The sequence below is a fragment of the Dreissena polymorpha genome, chromosome 14 (genome assembly GCF_020536995.1).
Source record: "Dreissena polymorpha isolate Duluth1 chromosome 14, UMN_Dpol_1.0, whole genome shotgun sequence".
NCBI lineage: Eukaryota > Metazoa > Mollusca > Bivalvia > Myida > Dreissenidae > Dreissena > Dreissena polymorpha.
Window position 1 is genome coordinate 27588724 of NC_068368.1, and position 24531 is coordinate 27613254.

General features: G+C 35.0%; 1 protein-coding gene across 1 annotated transcript in view; it reads left to right on the plus strand.

Moving 5' to 3' along the window:
- Positions 1-23648, plus strand: part of LOC127858083 (MAM and LDL-receptor class A domain-containing protein 1-like) — a 42069-nt gene extending 18421 nt beyond the window's left edge. Inside the window, exons 2-7 of the mRNA XM_052394971.1 lie at positions 4733-4787; positions 4986-5450; positions 6301-6381; positions 9129-9287; positions 11247-11509; positions 12505-23648. Of these exons, the coding sequence (XP_052250931.1) occupies positions 4739-4787; positions 4986-5450; positions 6301-6381; positions 9129-9287; positions 11247-11509; positions 12505-12594 (1107 nt within the window). The 5' untranslated portion in view covers positions 4733-4738 and the 3' untranslated portion in view covers positions 12595-23648. The remainder of the gene's footprint in view (positions 1-4732; positions 4788-4985; positions 5451-6300; positions 6382-9128; positions 9288-11246; positions 11510-12504) is intronic.
- Positions 23649-24531: the final 883 nt, after the last annotated feature.

The following is a 24531-nucleotide window of genomic DNA, read 5'->3' on the forward strand; positions in this document are numbered from 1 at the left end:
TAATTCTGTTTATTCTAAAGGGCTGCCGCCTTTATTTTGATGGCCACTTGGGTATACGCCCGTACTTTCAGGTTTGTCCAAAGGCCTCTGTTTTGTACTAACTTTAATTCTTTGTTTTCAAAACGTGTTCACGAATATGAATTATATAACCAAACGTTCTTAGAAACACACAAAATTATGAACAAGAAATATCTTAAAAAAAAACATATGCGGCGTCGATTTCAATGTACCCTTATTCAAGGTGCAGGATCAATGGGGTTCACAGGTGTTTACACAGAGTACGGGCGAGAAGTAAACATCGCATGCACTTACATGTATATGTATCTTTATTAACTAAAAACTTTTTGTAGAATATGTTGGCGCATAAAAGACGGATCAACTTGCTCCTTCTACTAAACGTTTAAGTTTTAAGAATAAAACCTTCAGTACTTCAAAAATCGGTGCCAAATTTTGACAATTTGAGAACATAATATGCATGTAATCAAATGTTGCATGTTCCGTGAAAGTGTTTTGTTCTTTCCTTGCTTTATAATTGAGTTTTATAGTTGTTAAATACGTATCAAACCTTCAAAATAAATTATTTCAATATTTCGGATGTTTAATACGTTTTTTACCGTCCATTTAAATGTTAAAAATTGTCCCATTCACGTTGCGTTTATTATCATAATGTACATATGTAACGATTTCTATACATGTCCAATTTTTCGAAAGGTTTATTAAATGACGTAACACGACAGTAATTTACTTTGACAGAAGCACCATCATTCCGTAGATGACTGTTTCGGTAGTATAAAAAATCGACAGGAATTATTTACGACCTACAAAATGCGCTTAATGGTTTGGGCGTTCCAGCTCGTTTTTTTTTGTTTCATTTGCTTTGTCATAAATTAACGAAGCGACAGCGTTATCAACAAATCAAAGTATTTTTTGTCCGTCTTTTATTTTTTCCCCTGATTCTTGCATGATAATATTAAATCTAGGTGGATCTCTCAAATTCGGTTGCCCGGTATGAGACAGCTGTACTACAAGGAAGCTATCGTATGTTTTCAAATTGCCACACCCGTGAATGTTTATGAATATAAACACATGCTTTGTTTTGTCACCAGTCATTTGTCAGATAACCTTATGTCAGGCGCTTGTGATTATATCCGTAACTTCGTGGTTTTTTTGTTGTTTAAATTTCTTTTCTTTATATGTGATCTTTGAACGACGTGAGTATATTTAAATTTCCTACTGAACTATATTACAATAAGACACCAAATTATCTTATTCTTCAAACTCTGTCCCACCAATTTCAATCACAAGGCTAGCAAACTGCGTTAACTGATAAATAATTTAGTTTTCTGCAAATCTCACAGTGAATTCTGACGCAGACGATAGACTGCTTTCGCGGAAAATGTGAACACTACCTCAAGATGTTGAACAGAGATTTATAAATTAACTATTCTCCATCCTTTATAAATCCATCGTTAATTCAAACAAGAAATGTCTTTAAAAAAAGATATTCGGCGTCCAATTTAATCGACCCTGATTATTACTCCGTCGGTTTATGTTATGTACTCAAAATCGATACACACATATGTATTCACATATCCGATATACTGTAAAACCATTACATTTCGTGTAGTACGAATTTTCGTGAATTGTGTTGGTCCGCCGAGCAACGAATTCAAGTACCAACTATTATTTATACATTTGAATCCGAAATCGGTCGTTTCCGAATGTCATTTCCGACATGTCCTTGTGTGGTCGGATATCCGAGTAATTTGTTTTTTTGTAATATTTACTTCACTTCAGTAGGTCACATAACACTATACCCATGAGTTTTCCTTTTTATATTTATCATCGTTAATGTACGTTTTATTGTTTCTCTCGAAGTCTTTGCGACCCCGTTGTCAATTGCGTAACGCGCAATTTTTGCCCTGATTTCGTCACTGTAGGTACCGTACTCCCCACGCTACCGTTTACGACTATTGACCATTTTTTCCACTGAATCGTTAGCGGCCTGTGTCAATAATGCTTCATTCGTAGACTGAGCCTTCGCAAGGTCGGGCAATCCTGCTATAGTAGGAGAAGGTGTCTGAACTGTTCCCGTTTTCAACCATTTTGAAAGAGACAATGTTTGATTGAGATATGGTTGTTAATACAATATGTTGTTTCTTGATAAGTGTTTGGGTAATAATACTTTTGAAATCAAGCGGTATGTATTTAAACTGTACATCAACGATTGTACTCTTTTACGTGACGTCAGCAAATTTACAGTTTGCAGATTTATCACATATGTCAATTAGTGCCAATTAAAGTTAAAAGAGACATAACGGTTTTCGACACGTGTATTTGGGAACCTTATTATTAATTGTTACTACTAGGAGACCGATTGCGCTGAGAATTGAAAATATTGCCAAAACAACATTGATGGCAAGCGGGGACCCACAAGTGCTTTATCGCTCTTATCGACAATTATTGGCAAAACTTTCATGCTTCAGTGCACATTTACCTCAAGTCTTGCTTTTAACACAGATTAGCAGATTGTGCTTCGTTATTACTCTGGTTGTTTTAATAAAAGTTTAACTATTATGACGGTCAGTTTTCCTCAAAAATTTGAAATCGACGAAATAACCTATCAACGCATTAGTTGTTTTTCATTTGAAATTACGTGTCAACGAATTATTTTTTTTAAACCACGACATTTCATACCGACGAAATTCTATACGTATACTAAATCAAAGTATCCCATTATAAGCATGTGCAAACACAATACATGTAGATTATTCGTAAAGCGCAAATGTATCTAAATGCAGTAAAACGCTTTAATATCATTGATTATCTGCCACCCCACGCTCATGCCGAATTTTCCTTTCTGTTAAGTACCGTCTCTCGAAAGGTAAATTGTTTTATTGACAGTGTGTAAGTTAGTGCAATATCTCAGTCTGGCTTTAAATAATTGTTATCGGAAACTCCACTAGATGACCTCGCTGACCTCTGCAAGAGAGATGGAATGCTTTTCGCTTTCAACAGACGACGATGTTGACCTATTTATTGATACACACGGATCCGTAGTCTAGTGGTACCGCACTGGTTTCACAATCCAGAGATGGCTGGTTCAATCCCCCGCTGCACCTAACCTACTATCTTATCTTTAACATGAGACGTTAACCCGACGTGCAGTGTACTAGGTCTATACACCAGGTACTAAAAGACCCAGGGTCACCTCTAGAAAGGTGTGTCTTCTGCACTCTCGCCCGTAACCAACTAACACTTCTTTCTGGGCGCGATGGCCATATGGGAGACAATCCCGATGCGCTCGATAAAAATTTCTTTTTTAGTCTAAACACCTTGTCACATGCATTTTTAAAACTGTGAATGTCCAATATAGCTTATTGTCCCCTACCGGTTTCACCGGAGGAGACTTATGGTTTGCGCTTTGTGAGTCTGTCTGTGAGTCTGTCTGTTTGTCTGTCTGTCTGTCACACTTTTCTGGATCCTGCGATAGCTTTAAAAGTTCTTAATATTTTTCATGAAACCTGCAACATGGATAGATGGCAATATGGACATTATGCACGTCATTTCATTTTGTTCCTACGTCATTGCTATGGCAACCAAAAATACGATAAAATATGAAAATGGTGGAATTTCTGACAATGGTGGAGCCGGTAGGGGACCATATTGTTTGACAATAGCCTTGTTAAACTTATATTTATTGGTGTAAATATTTGTGTTACTGTATTTTTATTTATTTTCATTTTATCGCTAGCTCGAAATTTTCCTTATTTCCAAATTAAAAAAAAGTTGTGCTCGCCACTTCAACTTCCCCCCCCCCACCCCCCCCCCCCAAAAAAAAAAAAACAACCTTAGAACAACCTGATGTGGCGTTAGATATAATTTTATTTCCCTATTGGTCACATGTATGAGGGTCTAAAATTTTAAATTCTACAAAGGTAAAACTTCAGCTGCCCAAGAAGCACAGTATCCCCATCATCAGCCGCACCTGTATCTTTATTTATGGCCAGTTGCCGAAAAGCAAAACACTGCACTAAACAACACATAAAACAAACGACAATGAATAAAGTAACATAGTTCTATTAAACTTCAAATTAATTAGTATGCGGTGATATAATATCCTCTAACTGAGTTTAAAGGGACAAGTATAATAGATGATCATCTTAAGGTTTACTTCTTTAAAGTATGAAATCATTCAGTCCAATGCCTCTGGGGGTCTTTTATTCGTGTTGTTCAATTATAAAACGTAGAGTTAGAACCAGTCAAAACACAGAAAAGAGTAATTTCCTAGGGCCAACTTAATTTAAATGGTTTCGATTCTGTAACGCCAAAAAGATTTAACAGACTTTAAAAGTAAATGCACTGTTGCAATTAAAAATGCATTCCACAGTGATTTATTGTTCTAATGATATTCATATTGTTCATGTATGTGATTTTAAAAAGTAAACGAAACATGTATATATGTATAATTGATGTTTTAGTTATTTAAAATGCGTTTATATATATAAAAAAAGGATTGATAATATGTCTGGTATTATAACTGCCCTTGTACCTTTATTATGAATCAGATATTACATTCAGACAGACCGACGGACGGTCCGACCAGACAGAGAGACATACTAAAGCACATGGGAAAGAGACGGACAGAGAGGGACATAAAGACAGCAAACCATTAGTACCAACGCTTAAACAACAAATCACTAGCATGAATGTATTCTTAATTTTATTTCAGACCAACATGAAGATTTACAGCATTTGGCTTCTTCTAATAGTTGCTATTTTAACAGGTAAGTGTTACTTTACTATCGGTACTTACCTACATCATTAACAAAACAGATGTTTCGGCCTGTAAGCTTTAGGTGTTATAATCCTCATTTTTAAACAAAATGAATGAACTTTTAAACACAAAAAGCCCCCCCCCCCACCTGTATTTGATATTTGTATTAAAAAAACAAAGCACAATACAGAATTTCATTCAATTACAGGTGCACAAAATGGACCAAGAATTACGCCTGGTTTTGAACAAAAACACTTAGCTGAACTAAGGAACGGACCACAACATAATGTTGTTATTAACAAACAGACAGAAATAAAAAGAAAGAATCCAAACAGATTTATAAACCATATCCTATTTTCGGGAAATTTAACAGAATTAAAAATAAATCTTAGTAACGCAATACAAAATATGGTCAATAAAAATGAATGTGAAAGCGTACGAGAGAATGAACGAAATAAATATGTTCGAAAAAAGTGTACCTTGAAAACAATAGAAGGTATTGCCGTTGGGGTCGTTTGGTCAAAATGGACATCGAAAGGAAGTGACGTATTAGTCGATTGCAATTATGCGCGATCATGCAGCATACCGATAGGCCTTACTGAAGACAATGCGATTATTCACTTGGACAAGGTAGAGATGTCTACCTGTACAAAAAAACAGCGGTGTCCGCAAGGTTTGTAAGCATGTTCAACGTTATCTATTAGTGTATACAAATAAAATAAAACTTACATTAAGACGAATATTTTACAATCGCGCATAACACAATATATAAAAACACCAACATGTCATGGAGACAACGTCATATCAATTTTGACGCCAAAACGTCAATAACTATTAAATGAAAATTAATTGGGGTTTCAATACATGTATAAAATGTTGTTCTTCGCCAAACCAGCTGGCAAATATTGTCCGAAAATATCTCATAAAATGGAAATAATTTAAATTTTGGTTTATAATTTGAACCGAAGTGATAAGCGTTTAATACTTTACCCAAGTATTTTCTATTTACATGTACGTAAAAGTTATTGATAGTGATGTGTTTTTTTACATAATTTAATATTTGTATATTTGATTTTGTATGATAAATAGAGAATACATGATTGGTGACTTTTGATATCATGTTACATCAGACGAGTCTGATATGGCGTAGGACAAGGCGAGGCTTGCCGAGCCTTCTCACCCCAAATCGGACGAGTCTGATGTCACATGACATCAAAAGTCACCAACCATGTTTACTATGTATTATGCCACACTCTTTAAATCATTATTTAAAAAATACAAATAAAATCGCGAAGAATTAGCGGCATACAGTACGTATAAATAATATGCAAATTAAGATAATATTTTAACGTCATATCTAGCCGATGCATGATTACGCTAAGAATATAGTTCCAGATAAAGTCGATTTCAATACTTTACTGGATAGTAAAGGAATAAATAAATAAACAATAAGTGAGAAAGAGGCTTTGATCTTAATTTAGCGACTTCATTATTTTGATCGGATGCGTGTGTTTTATACACAGAGAATGACGTCACGCCTAAGCCCTTGTGCAGCTCGACCCGGCCCAAGAGGGCCCCCTTCTCCGGCGACACGTCGTGTGTAGGTCAGTTGAGGCAGGTCCTCCTTTGTAGCGTCTAGGGTACTGCTTTACTTTAAGTTACTCACGTACATATTTTATATATATTTTATTTTATTTAATGCAGATTGATACAATGCATAAGCTACATCAAATGTGATATTTCGAAATAATTTTCGTTGAAAGTGTATTAATCTCATGAGAAATTGAAGAACCTACATTGATTTTAAAATACTAGTATGCGTGTTAATCTGGGAATTGCGTAAGTAGTGAAATCGGTCCCCTTGAGATTTAATATGATAACAGTTGGCTTAGATGACTTGATAAATAACATGCTCGCTTAAAGGGACCCTGATACTAAAACGGGCCCAAAAAATCAACGTCCTAAACATCTGAGATTAGGTATACAATAATGGCATATAATATATGTAAGATTATTTTTCATGTACACATATTGAGGCATTTTGAGATAACATTATTTTTTTTATTTTTTTTTTATTTTGTTCTTGTCAACAGTCGAACAACACAAATGTTTTCTATAGTGGTAGTTTTCATATCAAGCAAAATAGCTCAGTTGGTTGAAGCGCTGTCTGATGTTATTTCTTCATTCAAGTTTCGATCCCTGCTGGTGTTTTTTTTTATTTATTTATATCCAAACATTTTGTTATTTGTTTTTATGATTTTTCTCGTTCCCTTGAACATGTACGTGCATCTTAATTAACTAAAAACCAGTAATCAGGGCACAGGACTTTTTTAAGTTTAAACAAAAAGTGTCCACCAAGTGCTCATGATTGAAATTATCTTCATTTTAAATTTCAGCTTTGTTTTTGAAATAATAATGGACCGTCATACCCTGATTCAATTAAAAAGTATTTGTAATATGGAGTATATGTTGGGTTTTAATTGTCCAAATTAAAAAAAATCTATCCTTTTTAAAAAAATATTTAAATACACAATTCTTTGAGGGACACTAAAACTTGTGTATTGCATATGTTCATCATGTGTAAACATATGTCGTGTGTATCGAAATTAATATCGTGTATTTCGAAATTACTAATAACTTTCGTAAAAAACAATAATTTAATATAAACGACACGCCTACCTCAATGACAACTTTAGATCAAGATTGATAACAACGAAATAGTTGCACTTTTATTATTTATCATTCCATCTCTTTATCGAAACTTATTTTAAACCACACTATTTTATTGTATTCCTATCGAAGTTTACAATTATGCACGATAAACACCCACTTCAAAATACGTTTGCCTTTGTACGATGCTTTAAACAAATATTTTATTGCAAAAAAAACACGTCCTTAAAATCCAGACAGTTTAACACAAACTAGTGTGTTTCGTCAGAGAAATTGCGTTATACAACATACGTCATAAACTGTGCTATCAGTTGCATAGAAAATAAACGTACGGAAAGCCGGTTTTGAGAAAAAAGTGACTCCAAAACCATTTCAGACGCCATTTTGTTTTAACGCTCCAGTCGCCAATTACGTAACGTCAACGCAAGCCAACGATCGGCCGTTAATGGACAACTGATGCAAGATTACCGGAAGTATGCAAATAGCCGATTTTGGCACAGTGTGCCAATTACCGGTTTTTTGCACACTTGCTCAATACCGAGACTTTCATGAGTTATTCGCAAAGAAACGGCCAATTTTGTTACTTAATATAGTAACATATGCATTAACTCTTAATAAACCACTATAACATGGCTATGTGTAACGTTTATTTAACTAGCTCAATTTGTTTCTCTTTTTTCATGTTTTGACATCGCACATGCTGCATAGAAAACGAATAAAATCAAATAGGATAAACGTTTAATAAGTTTACTGATAAAGTTCGTAGTAAAAATGCTATGATGGTATCTGCCACAACGTGCTACGATAAAAAATCTAGTGTACTAGTATCAGGGAAATTTGCTTAGTATAAATTATAGCTATATATACAACTGGTAAACCTATTATCAAATCATGTAAAATTTTACAGTGTATTTAAGCTTGTGCAGCGTTGTCTTGTTTGTAGAACATGGCGGACTTATTATGGATCTGAAAAACACACAACAGGTCTTGACCGGCACGTATATCGCCTTGTTAATACACGGTTTCTCCCGTTCAAGCCCTCTTTTTGCAAAAATTCTGCACCCCGTCAGAGGGCATTATAAAAAGAGTTTATGCAATAAAATTTTATCATTTTTATTTTGAGGGTAATTTTTTACCCTGTATTTTGAATAGAACTTGAAGGGGCCTTTTCACAGTTTTTGACATGTTTTTAAGTTTGTTATTAAATGCTTTGTATTGATAAATGTAAACATCGGATTTTAAAAGCTCCAGTAAAAAAATCAAAAATAAAAGTTAAAAACGGAAAATAAAGTAGCCCGCAGCGGGTTTCGAACCAGTGACACCCGGAATCCTGAAGTAAAAACGCCTTTACCAACTGAGCTATCCTGCCAAGCATACATTTATACCTTATATAAGCAATCTTCGTAGTTTCACAACTTTAAACGATAACAACAGAACTCTCGAAATTATTCAATCGTTTCGCGTTGCAACGCTTTATAATTTTTAGGTTTTTTAATCGTCAAAAGATGCATATAATGGCTATATTAGACCATGGTAAATTTTCAGTAATACTGTTTCCTCACAAATATCATAACGAAAAAGAAAATTTGCGAATCTGAAACAACTTTTTTCAATCTTGTCAATTTACCAAACCGTGAAAAGATCCCTTTAAAATAAAATATTTTTGCCATCACTCTTTAAGTTATCAGAACAGTTGAAAGGTCTGTTTGCGACTTTGAGAAGGACTTCTGTGACTGGAGCCGCGCCCCTGGTAGTACGTTTAACTTCGCACAGGTAAAAGGCCCGACCGACGTGGCGAATAAAACAGGACCGACGGCCGACAGACACGGGTCTCCAACAGGTTAATGCTTTTTCACCAGACCAGCTTGTTGTTATTGTCGCATATATAAAGAATAACAGTCGGAAGTCGAAATGTAGTATATGAACTGTTCAAGTAAAATTAAAAAAAGTTTGAACAAACCTTTCTGATACTCATTTCTGTTGAATTTTTTTTTAACTTACCGTAGAAAAATATTAAGCAAATCATTGTAGGTCAACCATATTGAAAAACAATATGCCACGATGTGAGTAAATAATATGTAAAGGATTTCTCCTATAAAACTGAGCAACAACTTTTTAAATCAATTTTTGACTCACATTTTAGCTTCTACCTTAATTGAATGCAAAATTAGAGATTATATAAATATCCCTGAGCTTACGCTTTGGTTTAGACATAATTTCTGCTATTTGAAATGATACCGATTTTAAGCTGAGTATAATGTTTAATTCAGGGCTCATATGCACAAATCTCCCCAGGAAAGGTCAACTAAAGTGAAAAATTCGAATTCAGTTTCGACAGTGAAAGCTGGTGTTGTTAACTACCCTTTGGGAAGTAGAGAAGGAAATAAATAGTGTTCTATGAGCAAACATGCATTATAACAAAATAAACTTTGTATCTAATCATGTATACACTTAATGATTGTTTGGATTTAATTAATTTACCTAAGTATTCACTAAGGAACTTTGTGGATACGATTCTAGGTGTATACATTCGGGTCCTGTTTTATTTTATGATTGTCGATGGTTTACCGGGAAATATCATAGGTTGTTAGCGTGTGGCTATGATATTAATAAGTGAAAACTTAATTTTGAATGATAATTATCATATTATAACGAAAAAAAAAATCACTATCAAATATATATATAACAAGGTATTCAACTCAAAATCAACCGAAAACAGGGTGTATCGCTATGAACAGCTATTATTTCATAAATTTTGCGGCGATTTTCATGATCGTGGTCTTATTCAACGCATACATGATTTTTTTCTGGATTACCTTTCTGACATCGATCAGACCGTCTCAAAGACTGAAATCTTCACGGGGTAAATGGCATTTCCAATGCACAGTTCACGGACCTCGATACCATAATTTAATAAAACGTATGAAAAAACATTTATTACCGTGCTTGTTGCATAATGCATCAAACATTACTGATCAGCGCCGTTTGAAACCTTTGTTTACATACATTTCTACTAACTGACATTTTAAACACACTAGTGATTTCATTGGTCAAATGCGAAGATGTGTCTTTACACCTGGAGATTTCATTCATGAATCCTGTCAGATTTTTTGCAAGTAGGTTTTCAGAAAGGAAATTCGTTTTTGCGTTGAACGAAACTGGGTTCATTAAAATCGCTTCAGAATTGATGAAGTAATGGCTGTTCAAAGCGATGCACCCTGTTTTCAGATGATTTCGAGTTGAATACTATATATCCATATATGACAGTAATATGATTATTTTTAATTCAAATGATGTTTTTACTAATTAGTATCATAGCCACACGCTAACCACCTTTGGGAAATGTGCGTGACAAAAAATTGATATTTTACTGTTAAAACAGTGATAAATATTGATTTTTGTTTTCACTGTTAGTTTTTATGTTTTGTTATGTTTTGGTTCCCGACTTTCATTAGTAAATACAACGGGTCGCAAATGTCGTTTGGCTCAAAATTCGGAAATGACGTAGCGTCATGTAAATCGGATTCCCGCGTAAGTTTCCAAAATGAATAGACACGGATTTTATAGCATTAAGTTTTTAAAACGGAGCAAAAAGTAAAAAAAAATGGATAAGTTTTCAATAGAATATCGATTTATTTCCACTTGTTCTCATGGAAAGTATATATTTTCAATAATAATAATAATTTCTATGACCACTCGTGAACAAATCGATATTCTACCGAAATTAACAAATATTCTCTATAAATTGTAGTTAACAATAAAGATTATTTTTTTCTTACTATATGCTTTACTTATTTAGGTTATTATATTTATGCTGATGCCAGTAATAACATGGGACAAATCGCCACCCTTCGCTCCCCCAATTTCTCGTCCGGAACGTACTGTATGGAATTCTACTATCACATGTTTGGCGTTAACTTTGAAGGAAGTTTGCAACTGATGATGTACACTTCGAAAACAGCACCACAAAGTGTCTTCACGAAGACAAGTTCAATTGGTAACAAATGGAATCGGTTCCAGGGAATTTTAAACGCAACTGCGTTGAAAAATGAGACTTTTCATGTAAGTACTATATACTATGTTTAATAATTCAATACAGTCAATAAATTGACTGTCATCATTATATCTAAAATAGTGAGTAATTGCCGGAAAGCACAGCACCGCACAAAACAACACATAGAAAATGCCATTGAATAAATCTGGAATCACCGCCTTGGATCGTTCAATGCTAAGCATTGGGGGTTTAAAACGTTTTTTGAGCGCTCAAACTCACACTTGGCCAAGCGATATTCATAATACGCATACGTGAAAATAAAAAAGAACCTCATAGGATTGTAACACAAATTAAATGGCAATTAAAGAGAACTACAAATGTGAAATTTAATGACGGTTTGATTATTCAATGGTAAGAAGAAACCAGAGCAGCAGAATTACAATTTTATGAGGCACGATGCAATTAACGAACTAACAAGTATTAATTACTTCCCTTCTTTTCAAAAAGCTTTCAAGAAATAACGTCATAAAGTTCATTATTCAGAGCATCGTCACACAAGGGCTGGAAGAAGATGCAATTATGATAGTGAAGAGCCTAATTGTACACCTTGGTTGTGTATGTTAAAAATACCGAAATATAAAGCAAGGAAAATAAATGTAACTTATATGATGTTGACCGGTTAACAAAAAATCCACAACAAGTGGTAAAATATGCACTGAAAAGGGAGGTGGTTGTTGCAAACTAGATTAAACTTAAAGACATTTAGATAGGTAAACTATATATATAAGTTATATAAAATACAAAAGCATATAAATAATGAGAACCAACTCATAACGACTGAGAAGTATTAAGCTGAATGCTAGATAGTCGAAATCAGCAGCTCAGTGTACATGGAAAGTTCTTTATGAATGTTAGTGTCCGAGTGTCGTATTTTAGTGTCCCAGTCTCGTAACATAATTTAACCCTTTAATATACAAGCTCTTCAACACCTCACGCAGATCATTAAATGGGGCATATTTTATTAAACCTTATTATGCAACATGATAATAATCTATATTTTCAGTTCGAATTTAAGGCGAGGATTGGAAAAAGTTACACAAGCGACATCGCTGTCGACGACATCAGTATAACAAAGGGACGTTGTTCAAAATAGCAGGACACACCGAGTTGAACCGTTACAAGAGAAACCAATGATTGTTGACGACATTTATATACGATATGGATGTAAAGCTGTGTTGTTGTGTTACCCATACCGCTGCTCGTAAAAAGGTACATTTGGTTTAAGTTTCAGAATGCGAAAATCAGGTTTCTTTACAAGGTCAATCTGTAACATGGTCAATATGTGTTTTTTTTAATTATTAGTTTTTACTATGCAATGTTTGTGCCTTTCTCTCCTAGCATGTTCGTTTGTTTGTATTGATTACAATTTTATTTTTCCTCATTTTACATATGTATTTTTGTACAGTAGTTGATTACAGTACACAGTCCCTAAAATGTGACATACTTTTTAGCTAGCTCTTTTTTTGCTGATTACTCAGTTAAAATAGTGAGTTTAAAAGTGATTTTGGTATCGAATTAAAGAGGAATACTCTTTTCATACAGTGATATAAAAAATAAAATTAAACAACAAATCAGGAAAGAGATATTGATGTGAAAAGACAAATTTTGTTGTCTGTTGGAAAATAGTAATTTCTATTTACCAGTTTCAAATAATGCAAAAGGATTAAAGAGGAATAAATCAGCAGCGGGAATAACAGTTATTGGATTACTGAACAGCTCTGCTATCACACCAAGTACTGCAAGATACTGAATAAATCAAATATATTTGAAAGCTGTTACATCTTAAAGCTACCAAAGCTTAAACATTACTTCATGAGTGGCAAAGAATCTACAAAAGGGTTGAAATAGTACCATGTAATCCAATTGAATTCACAATCTCACGAAATAGTTGTAATGTCTAAATTGTCATGTTTCAGATAAAGTTTTGACCGTAGTCAATTGCGTTTGATATACTGTGTGCAACGGAACCTCTTAAACAAACACATTTACGAACGAATACGGTGAAAGGTCGTCATGTGCAAAGAATGTTCACGAGCATATGAACTTATTCGATGAATTCGTTGCGAATGCTTCCGCAGTTGCGCATAAAATTGTGGACGAAATGGAATCTAGTTAACATCAACATTCAATTGCTGAAAAATTATTACTAGATGTAAATGATAAAATGATCAAACTAAGGTCGCAGTTTAATATATGCCATATGAATTGAATCACTGAGCAATCGTAAATGGTCGATTCATAGCATAGACTCCGAATGAATGTCGAAACATTTAACAGGAATAGTCGTTAAAAATTCAATGTCCGACTCATAAATTGGGCAACACTGCATTGGCATTTTACTACAATCAGGCTGAATTTATTTATGGACGTATCGATAATTCAATAAACATAAGGGTATTGTTTCCACTGACAAACAGTTTGGACAACGAAATTTATAAATTAAATTTCTGTATAACTCCTCTTGACAATAATAGAAAAAAAGATGCTAATGGATTCACATCAAAACCGCGGTATTTAATTTACAACGAAAACGATCTATTATTCACATTTCCCGATGAATCATTTTCGAGAGACTGTTTGGCAGCAGGTTCAACTATTTTATGCAAACAGAATAAAATATTTGAAATCGATTTAGAAACACAAATTGTTTCGTTGAACTCTTAAAACACGGGGACAATGCAAACACGAAAGATATATGTGAATATAAGATAGTAAGAAACGTCTTGAAACCAGAGTTGAGAATCTTAAATAGTTCTAAGGTACTTGCATACATGCAATCAAATAAAAAATTGGAATGTGTTAATCATTCTAAAACAATCGATGATTGTAAATACTGCGTTATCGATGTACCATGCGCATTTAAAGTAGTCTTACAAGGTCAACGTATTGAGGAACAGTTCACAAAATGTTTGACAAAATATATCCAATTATTTTCCGTTACTCCAGCATTTTTTTAATAATACGATTTTGGATAATTTGATGAAAAACATCTCGTATTCTGATCCAATAAATGTATTACTACCGAAATTTTAAACATTCGATCAAAACACACAGGATATATTAACTCGTTCACACAAATTAGAAATAGACATGCACACCTTTGTCAAAAGAGCAAAAGAAAAACCAAAGTGTGTACCAAAGTCTTACGGAAGCATTTCTCAATGGTGAAAATTCAATTTCATCAGGTTTATCCACTTTCGATATAATTGCAATCATATTTATACTACTCACAATCGGAAACACGCTAATGTTGATAATCCTTTCACGGAAAATTCGCATTTTATTAACTGCAATTATACTACTAAAACCCGCTGCGGCACACCATCTCAAATACGACAATCCAACCACGTCCTGACCACTTCAGGAATTTTCCAACAATCTTAATACTCTCTGAGATATTAACTTTTCTTGTATTTCTGGCCATGATTCATGTTTTCGTGCTAATAACAATCCTTCGAAAATTGCAAATATTCAAAGGACAACGTGGTACTCGTATGATTTTACATATATTAAATAGTCTAAATTGCATTCATATCAATATCGTAAGTTCAGCTTCTTTCCGATCAGAATGGATCATTAACTTACTGGTCACACTGAATATTGACGGAATACGCTTTTGGATTGTTTCCAAAACTTCTCATTTATGCTTCGGAAATATCTTTTCGAAACACTACAGGAGATATAATTATGGAAATACCATTTGCTCTGTCAATCGGCATGTACCAATACATCACACTTTGAAAAATGCTTAAAACAAACTATCACAATAAATTATTCTTAGCACACAATGGAGTTAAGGAACTCACTTAACCAAAATTTAACTTAATCAAATTCTTAAAAAATATATTGCATTAGTTATAACTTTGTTTTGATTGATTGATAATTATGATCACTTTGGCCTATAGTATTATTTTGATGTCAAACTGAGCATGCATTTCAACTATGATGTAAATTATTCAATGTTGGATTTCGTATATTTTGTTCCATTCAACCATTCAACCATTATAAACATTAAAAAATTGAAATGAATTTATCTAATCTTCATTATTAAATACTTCACCTTACATGTTCTTCTCATCTAAGATGTCGATAGTTACAAATTTCCATTTTACTCAATAAAAACACGCTTCATGTTTATCTCTTTTTAAAGCATACTTTTGCAAAAACATGCTAAGTGTGAATATTGAAATAAATATTACAATTGTTTTCTCATTATGGCTCAGCAGATTAAGTCTATATATCAAGAAATCGTTCAGTTTGTGATGCAAGCACCAAATTTGGCAAATACACTCTTCAGTAACTATAGATTTGATAAAGCACGTTAGCTAATACAATATTTCAAAATGGCGCCCGTTTTCAAGATGGACACCGTCAGGATTGGAAAAAGAAAAAAAAAGAAACAAATTCTCTAAAAGGTTTTACTGCTGTGAATATTACTTGATTTTGATTTCGTACACAACAATTTGACTAGTTTGATTATAAATTCAGACATTGTTTAAGGTTAATATAGTACACACAAAGTCAACATGGCTTCCAAAATGACCGCCAAGATGGCCGCAAAAATCTATTTATGATCATAGCTATGTAACTATCCACTCAAATTTGATGAATTTGGTGTCTAAACCCAGGTTTCGGGATGCAAAGAACACATTTATTTCGTCAGGCAAAGTGTAAGTTAATAATGTCACACAGAAATCCAACATGGTGTCAAAAATAACTGCCAAGATGGCCGCCAAAATATATTAATGATCTTAACTATGTTACTTTCCTCTAAATTTTATATCTCGATTTTGGTGTCTATAGATAGGTTTCAGGGTGCAAAGAACACATTAACTTCATCAGATATTTTTTTAAGTCTATAATATATCACTTTAATTGAGTTGAGGTTATTATTAAGCAGTTGAATAATCATAAGCTTCCATTTATGACATTTGGAAGAAAGAATGAACTAGCACATGACTTCAAAATAGGATCAGGATTTAGTAATTTCTGTAGACTTTATTCTTTATCGTTGCTGAAAATCATTGAATATTAATTACAGCCTGAATAAACATGAGTACTTCCAAAAGGTTAATATTATACACTTTGTGTTCCTTTGACTATTTATTTACATCAAAGCTGAAGTAGATAGGATCGTTATACTGTTTCTTTAACAATTTCAACGTCTGCATCCACTCAAGACAGAACAACTAACATCCCATTTAAGGCAGAGTTGTGCTGATCAGAGCAATCGTGCCGGCTTTGTTTCTGTCACGAGACAAAAAGTATTCCTTTTTTACATTAGTATTCTGCTTCTTTGCTGAAACTCACAATATGATTCACGTTTGTTTCATCATCCCCGGTGCGTGTTGTCTTTGTTATAATGACCGTCTTCGTAGCAATCGAACCCCACTGGCGCTTGTCCGTAATGTATTTTCTATGGATCTTTATAAGACTCGGCTATTGCGTTATATAAGTCGCCTTACTCCATGGTCAAGGATTTAGCAAATACCACCATCATGCATCTGTTTCATGAATACAGTTAATCCCAGCCTCACATGGCGTGTCTATAGCATACTCTCAAATTGCCTGAGCGATCTGAGGCTTATCTGCTGTACACAGTATGTTCTTGGTTTCAAAGAAGGCAGCAGGATGGGAGCTCAGTTTAAAAGACAATACGACTGCACGGAAAGGATCTCCAGATTTTGACACCACCCGGAAACGTTGGAACAGAAGAGCAGGATAAAAAGCACGGTCAGAAGCGATCTAAACAGCCAAGCTATTCACAAAAGCTTTGGCTCTGTATTCTCTCGTGAATTTATAAGCAAAGACCGACTTTTCTATGATATCTCTTATGATCGTTTTCCCAACCGCCTCAACTGCATGAACATTCACATCTAACCCAGTCACTATCTTATTGACCATGTTTCTCAGAGAAGGGTTAGCTGTGTATGTAGAGCAGGTTGTAATATGTGTCTACATTTTCTATAGATCAAAAGAATCCCCTTTGATGCACGCCTCAGTTGAATCTTTGTGTTGTGGAATTGAAGTATAGATCAGATCTGTGAAATCCTGCATCCCACTGTTGTGCTCGGATGATGCAGATAGGGTCCAAGAGGTTTGCATTTCCTCGGCCATTTTACTGCCGCGAGTTAAACCACATGTGCTCTATAAACACATCATCAATGTGTGCGCAATGACAAGATCACGTCCTAGCCCAGCATAGCACTGATGAATCCTACGAACAACGTGAAAACCAATACCGAACTTTTGATAAACGTCTGGGTGCGTTTCCTCTAGGTCGCTTATTTGCAGCAAAGATGGATAGCAAATCGGGCACTGCATGCAAATGCATCAGCCAACACCCAGTACGATATGCTTTGATCAACACCCTTGAATTGTTAATCATAAGCTGATAATTCAGTCATACTATGCTTGTCTTTGACTTCTGGGCAAGTTCATGTTTCTTCTTCTCTGTAGCCCTCTCGAGTTTAATATAAATCGCATAACATATCATCTGCTAGCGTCATTTTGCCCCTAAGAAGGCACGAGTACAAATCCTTTGCATGATCCAGCAGTATCTGAATGTCTGGATCGTCGTGGGTCATTTCGGCTGTTAGCTGGCTGTGTATGCACTCTTCAACAAGAAGATGGTCCCGTGAAGCCCTCTGGACAGTTTTTCGTGTCACAATGTGTACAATTTTGCGCATTTTCTCTAAAGACTGCCTCAAGTATGTTTTTGAGTTGTTTCTGCCACGAGGGATCCTTTGCCCCCCTCCCTCCCTGCAAGCAATACGCTTATGAAACATCCCAAATTCTAATCAGCTTTTTAAACTGCTTTGTGGTGCATCAGTGATGATTTCGGCAGTCTTACAATACAAGGGTTGGTCAAACGTTACAATGGTGTGAAGGTTGTGGCAAGGTTGCAAACTTAGGTTTATGTTGACAGAATGCACGCTTTGTCCCCATTGTACATATTAATCATAGGCAAGAATTTGAATGACAATTGCAGCCCAGGGTACTGTATTTTCTGGTGCAAAATACGCATCATTCCCTGCAAATTCAGTGTTGCCTGAAGCTGAAAAATATCAATACCCTTGGCAAAATCCAAAAATTACGGCAGGTCCAAACTTTGGCGTTTCACATAACACGTCATCACGTCAAAAGTAACGGACTTGTGGTCCTCCGTATTGTGTCGTTTGACGCCATGTGAGATTTCTGTGTAACATAATACGCTTGAACTATGTCTGACAATCGTCAAGTGTTCTTGGCCACTCGAAACCTTGGTATAGACACCAAAATCATCATTTGTAAGGGGAAAGTTACAAAGTTATGATCATTAATATATTTTGATGGCCATCTTGGAGTCCATTTTGGACGCCATGTTGGATTTGTGTGTAATATAATAAACTTAAACTATGTCTGATGATCTTAATGTGTTCTTTGTCCCTTGAAACCTATGTAAAGCCACCAAAATAGTCAAATTTGAGTGGATATTTACATATCTATGATCATTAATATGGTTTGGCGGCCATCTTTGCGGTCATTTTAGACGCCATGTTGGATTTGTGTGTGCTATTGTAAACTTAAACAATGTCTGATGATCTTTATGTGTTTTTTGCCCCTCGAAACTCGAAACCTTGGTATAGACACCAAATTCATACAATTGGAGTGGATAGTTAAATAGTTATGATCATTTAATATGTTTTTGATGGCCATCTTGGCGGCCATGTTGGACGCCATGTTGGACGCCATGTTGGATTTGTGTGTAATATAATAAACTTAAACAATGTATGATGATCTTATTGTGTTTTTTGCCCCCTTGAAAACTATATATAGCCACCAAAATAATCAAATTTGAGTGGATATTTACATAGTCATGATCATTTATAGGTTTTGGTGGCCATCTCGGCGGCCATTTCGGACGCCATGTTGGATTTGTGTGTACTATTGTAAACTTAAACAATGTCTGATGATCTTTATGTGTTCTTTGCCCCTTGAAAGTTAGGTATCGACAACACATTCATTAAAATTTGATTGTACAGTTACATAGTTGTGATCATTAATAGGTAATTGGTTGCTATCTTGGCGGCCATCGTGTAAAAAAACAGCTTTCCGGAGGTCCGATCTCGGTAAACTTTTGATATGTTTTAAAGGACCTTCTACCCTACCGGGATCAGGTAAAATACACTTTGTAGCAATTTTTTGGTGGTTGAAGGTATTTTTTTCATATATTGACCCTACTAGTACATCTTGCTGAAAATAGAGTATTGGCGGCCATCCTGAAAACAATGCCGCCATTTTGAATTTTCAAGTGGCTAACGTGCTTTTTGAAGAAAGAGGTACCTAAAGGTAAATTATGCCAAATTCTATGCATGCATCACTAAATGAACGATTTTTCAATAATCAGCGCAGCTATTAATCTATAATTGTATATATACTTTCATTTTTAATTGAAAACCAATGTTGTTATAAATTGTCAAATTCATTACCATTATTAAATTTTTCATTTCAAATTCTGTATTCCACCTATTTACAATTATTGTTTAAATACAATCAAATGTAATGAATCCCTAAACAATTTCAAAGCAACATTTATAAAAATTCATGGTCTTTACCCACATAGCAACACATTCAGAAAGATTGATACCCTTTGACACTATGTATTAATGCGAACCAGTTGTTGCAATAGACCGTTCCATAGCTTTTGTTCCTATCAAATTATTCAAAATGATTTCACAGTTTGTAAATTATGTCTTCATCATCGAAAACGAATCGACTGGAGCAGCACGAGAAACAGCACGTTGCCTCTGCCCAACTGTCTTTCCACAATGTATACAATTTGCCACTTCTGCCATTGCAGAAACACAAACATAAAACTAACTAACACTAGAAAATTATTGTATCCGACATCAAATAAGCACATATATGTTTGAACACATGGCAGATGCACTGAAACCCACACAACTATATAGCAATCGTATTCCAAGTCACAAATAGTATTGTCCGACACAAACAAAACACATACTTTAGGCTCATTCAGATACCCTCTTTATATATAGTCAGCCCTTATAATTACTTTGCAAACAGCATTGTTGTCTGGTTAAGCGTGTTACCTTATTTATTCTTTAATCACGCCAAACTGTCATACCGTTTGTCTTATTAATAAATCTTTGACCAGACAATAAAAGCATGCCGGCTTAATTAATTTTCGTCAATTCACACGTTTTCAAAACATAACTAACACATAGACATTCCAATATTCTTTAATTAAACCAAACTATCATACAAAATGTCTCATAAAACAATCTTTGAACAGAAAATAAAAGCATGCCGTCATAATAAACGTTTAACATTTCACACGTTTTCAAAACAAGACGAACTAAATGGGGCTTATTTTAATAAACACAATCATAAAAAAGCTAATAACAATTTATTACTAAATGCAATCCGGTATGTAAACAATTATTGAGTTACAAAGTTTTACAATATGAAATGAAAAAAAAACATCATACAACTACATTTCCTAAAAACAATAATCACGAATATTAATACATTAAACTTAACAAATTTTATATGAACAAAATTTCTATAATACTATATATAAGAAACAAAATCAGAGCAATCGTGCCGGCTTTGTTTCTGTCACGAGACAAAAAGTATTCCTTTTTTACATTAGTATTCTGCTTCTTTGCTGAAACTCACAATATGATTCACGTTTGTTTCATCATCCCCGGTGCGTGTTGTCTTTGTTATAATGACCGTCTTCGTAGCAATCGAACCCCACTGGCGCTTGTCCGTAATGTATTTTCTATGGATCTTTATAAGACTCGGCTATTGCGTTATATAAGTCGCCTTACTCCATGGTCAAGGATTTAGCAAATACCACCATCATGCATCTGTTTCATGAATACAGTTAATCCCAGCCTCACATGGCGTGTCTATAGCATACTCTCAAATTGCCTGAGCGATCTGAGGCTTATCTGCTGTACACAGTATGTTCTTGGTTTCAAAGAAGGCAGCAGGATGGGAGCTCAGTTTAAAAGACAATACGACTGCACGGAAAGGATCTCCAGATTTTGACACCACCCGGAAACGTTGGAACAGAAGAGCAGGATAAAAAGCACGGTCAGAAGCGATCTAAACAGCCAAGCTATTCACAAAAGCTTTGGCTCTGTATTCTCTCGTGAATTTATAAGCAAAGACCGACTTTTCTATGATATCTCTTATGATCGTTTTCCCAACCGCCTCAACTGCATGAACATTCACATCTAACCCAGTCACTATCTTATTGACCATGTTTCTCAGAGAAGGGTTAGCTGTGTATGTAGAGCAGGTTGTAATATGTGTCTACATTTTCTATAGATCAAAAGAATCCCCTTTGATGCACGCCTCAGTTGAATCTTTGTGTTGTGGAATTGAAGTATAGATCAGATCTGTGAAATCCTGCATCCCACTGTTGTGCTCGGATGATGCAGATAGGGTCCAAGAGGTTTGCATTTCCTCGGCCATTTTACTGCCGCGAGTTAAACCACATGTGCTCTATAAACACATCATCAATGTGTGCGCAATGACAAGATCACGTCCTAGCCCAGCATAGCACTGATGAATCCTACGAACAACGTGAAAACCAATACCGAACTTTTGATAAACGTCTGGGTGCGTTTCCTCTAGGTCGCTTATTTGCAGCAAAGATGGATAGCAAATCGGGCACTGCATGCAAATGCATCAGCCAACACCCAGTACGATATGCTTTGATCAACACCCTTGAATTGTTAATCATAAGCTGATAATTCAGTCATACTATGCTTGTCTTTGACTTCTGGGCAAGTTCATGTTTCTTCTTCTCTGTAGCCCTCTCGAGTTTAATATAAATCGCATAACATATCATCTGCTAGCGTCATTTTGCCCCTAAGAAGGCACGAGTACAAATCCTTTGCATGATCCAGCAGTATCTGAATGTCTGGATCGTCGTGGGTCATTTCGGCTGTTAGCTGGCTGTGTATGCACTCTTCAACAAGAAGATGGTCCCGTGAAGCCCTCTGGACAGTTTTTCGTGTCACAATGTGTACAATTTTGCGCATTTTCTCTAAAGACTGCCTCAAGTATGTTTTTGAGTGGTTTCTGCCACGAGGGATCCTTTGCCCCCCTCCCTCCCTGCAAGCAATACGCTTATGAAACATCCCAAATTCTAATCAGCTTTTTAAACTGCTTTGTGGTGCATCAGTGATGATTTCGGCAGTCTTACAATACTAGGGTTGGTCAAACGTTACAATGGTGTGAAGGTTGTGGCAAGGTTGCAAACTTAGGTTTATGTTGACAGAATGCACGCTTTGTCCCCATTGTACATATTAATCATAGGCAAGAATTTGAATGACAATTGCAGCCCAGGGTACTGTATTTTCTGGTGCAAAATACGCATCATTCCCTGCAAATTCAGTGTTGCCTGAAGCTGAAAAATATCAATACCCTTGGCAAAATCCAAAAATTACGGCAGGTCCAAACTTTGGCGTTTCACATAACACGTCATCACGTCAAAAGTAACGGACTTGTGGTCCTCCGTATTGTGTCGTTTGACGCCATGTGAGATTTCTGTGTAACATAATACGCTTGAACTATGTCTGACAATCGTCAAGTGTTCTTGGCCACTCGAAACCTTGGTATAGACACCAAAATCATCATTTGTAAGGGGAAAGTTACAAAGTTATGATCATTAATATATTTTGGTGGCCATCTTGGAGTCCATTTTGGACGCCATGTTGGATTTGTGTGTAATATAATAAACTTAAACTATGTCTGATGATCTTAATGTGTTCTTTGTCCCTTGAAACCTATGTAAAGCCACCAAAATAGTCAAATTTGAGTGGATATTTACATATCTATGATCATTAATATGGTTTGGCGGCCATCTTTGCGGTCATTTTAGACGCCATGTTGGATTTGTGTGTGCTATTGTAAACTTAAACAATGTCTGATGATCTTTATGTGTTTTTTGCCCCTCGAAACTCGAAACCTTGGTATAGACACCAAATTCATACAATTGGAGTGGATAGTTAAATAGTTATGATCATTTAATATGTTTTTGATGGCCATCTTGGCGGCCATGTTGGACGCCATGTTGGACGCCATGTTGGATTTGTGTGTAATATAATAAACTTAAACAATGTATGATGATCTTATTGTGTTTTTTGCCCCCTTGAAAACTATATATAGCCACCAAAATAATCAAATTTGAGTGGATATTTACATAGTCATGATCATTTATAGGTTTTGGTGGCCATCTCGGCGGCCATTTCGGACGCCATGTTGGATTTGTGTGTACTATTGTAAACTTAAACAATGTCTGATGATCTTTATGTGTTCTTTGCCCCTTGAAAGTTAGGTATCGACAACACATTCATTAAAATTTGATTGTATAGTTACATAGTTGTGATCATTAATAGGTAATTGGTTGCTATCTTGGCGGCCATCGTGTAAAAAAACAGCTTTCCGGAGGTCCGATCTCGGTAAACTTTTGATATGTTTTAAAGGACCTTCTACCCTACCGGGATCAGGTAAAATACACTTTGTAGCAATTTTTTGGTGGTTGAAGGTATTTTTTTCATATATTGACCCTACTAGTACATCTTGCTGAAAATAGAGTATTGGCGGCCATCCTGAAAACAATGCCGCCATTTTGAATTTTCAAGTGGCTAACGTGCTTTTTGAAGAAAGAGGTACCTAAAGGTAAATTATGCCAAATTCTATGCATGCATCACTAAATGAACGATTTTTCAATAATCAGCGCAGCTATTAATCTATAATTGTATATATACTTTCATTTTTAATTGAAAACCAATGTTGTTATAAATTGTCAAATTCATTACCATTATTAATTTTTCATTTCAAATTCTGTATTCCACCTATTTACAATTATTGTTTAAATACAATCAAATGTAATGAATCCCTAAACAATTTCAAAGCAACATTTATAAAAATTCATGGTCTTTACCCACATAGCAACACATTCAGAAAGATTGATACCCTTTGACACTATGTATTAATGCGAACC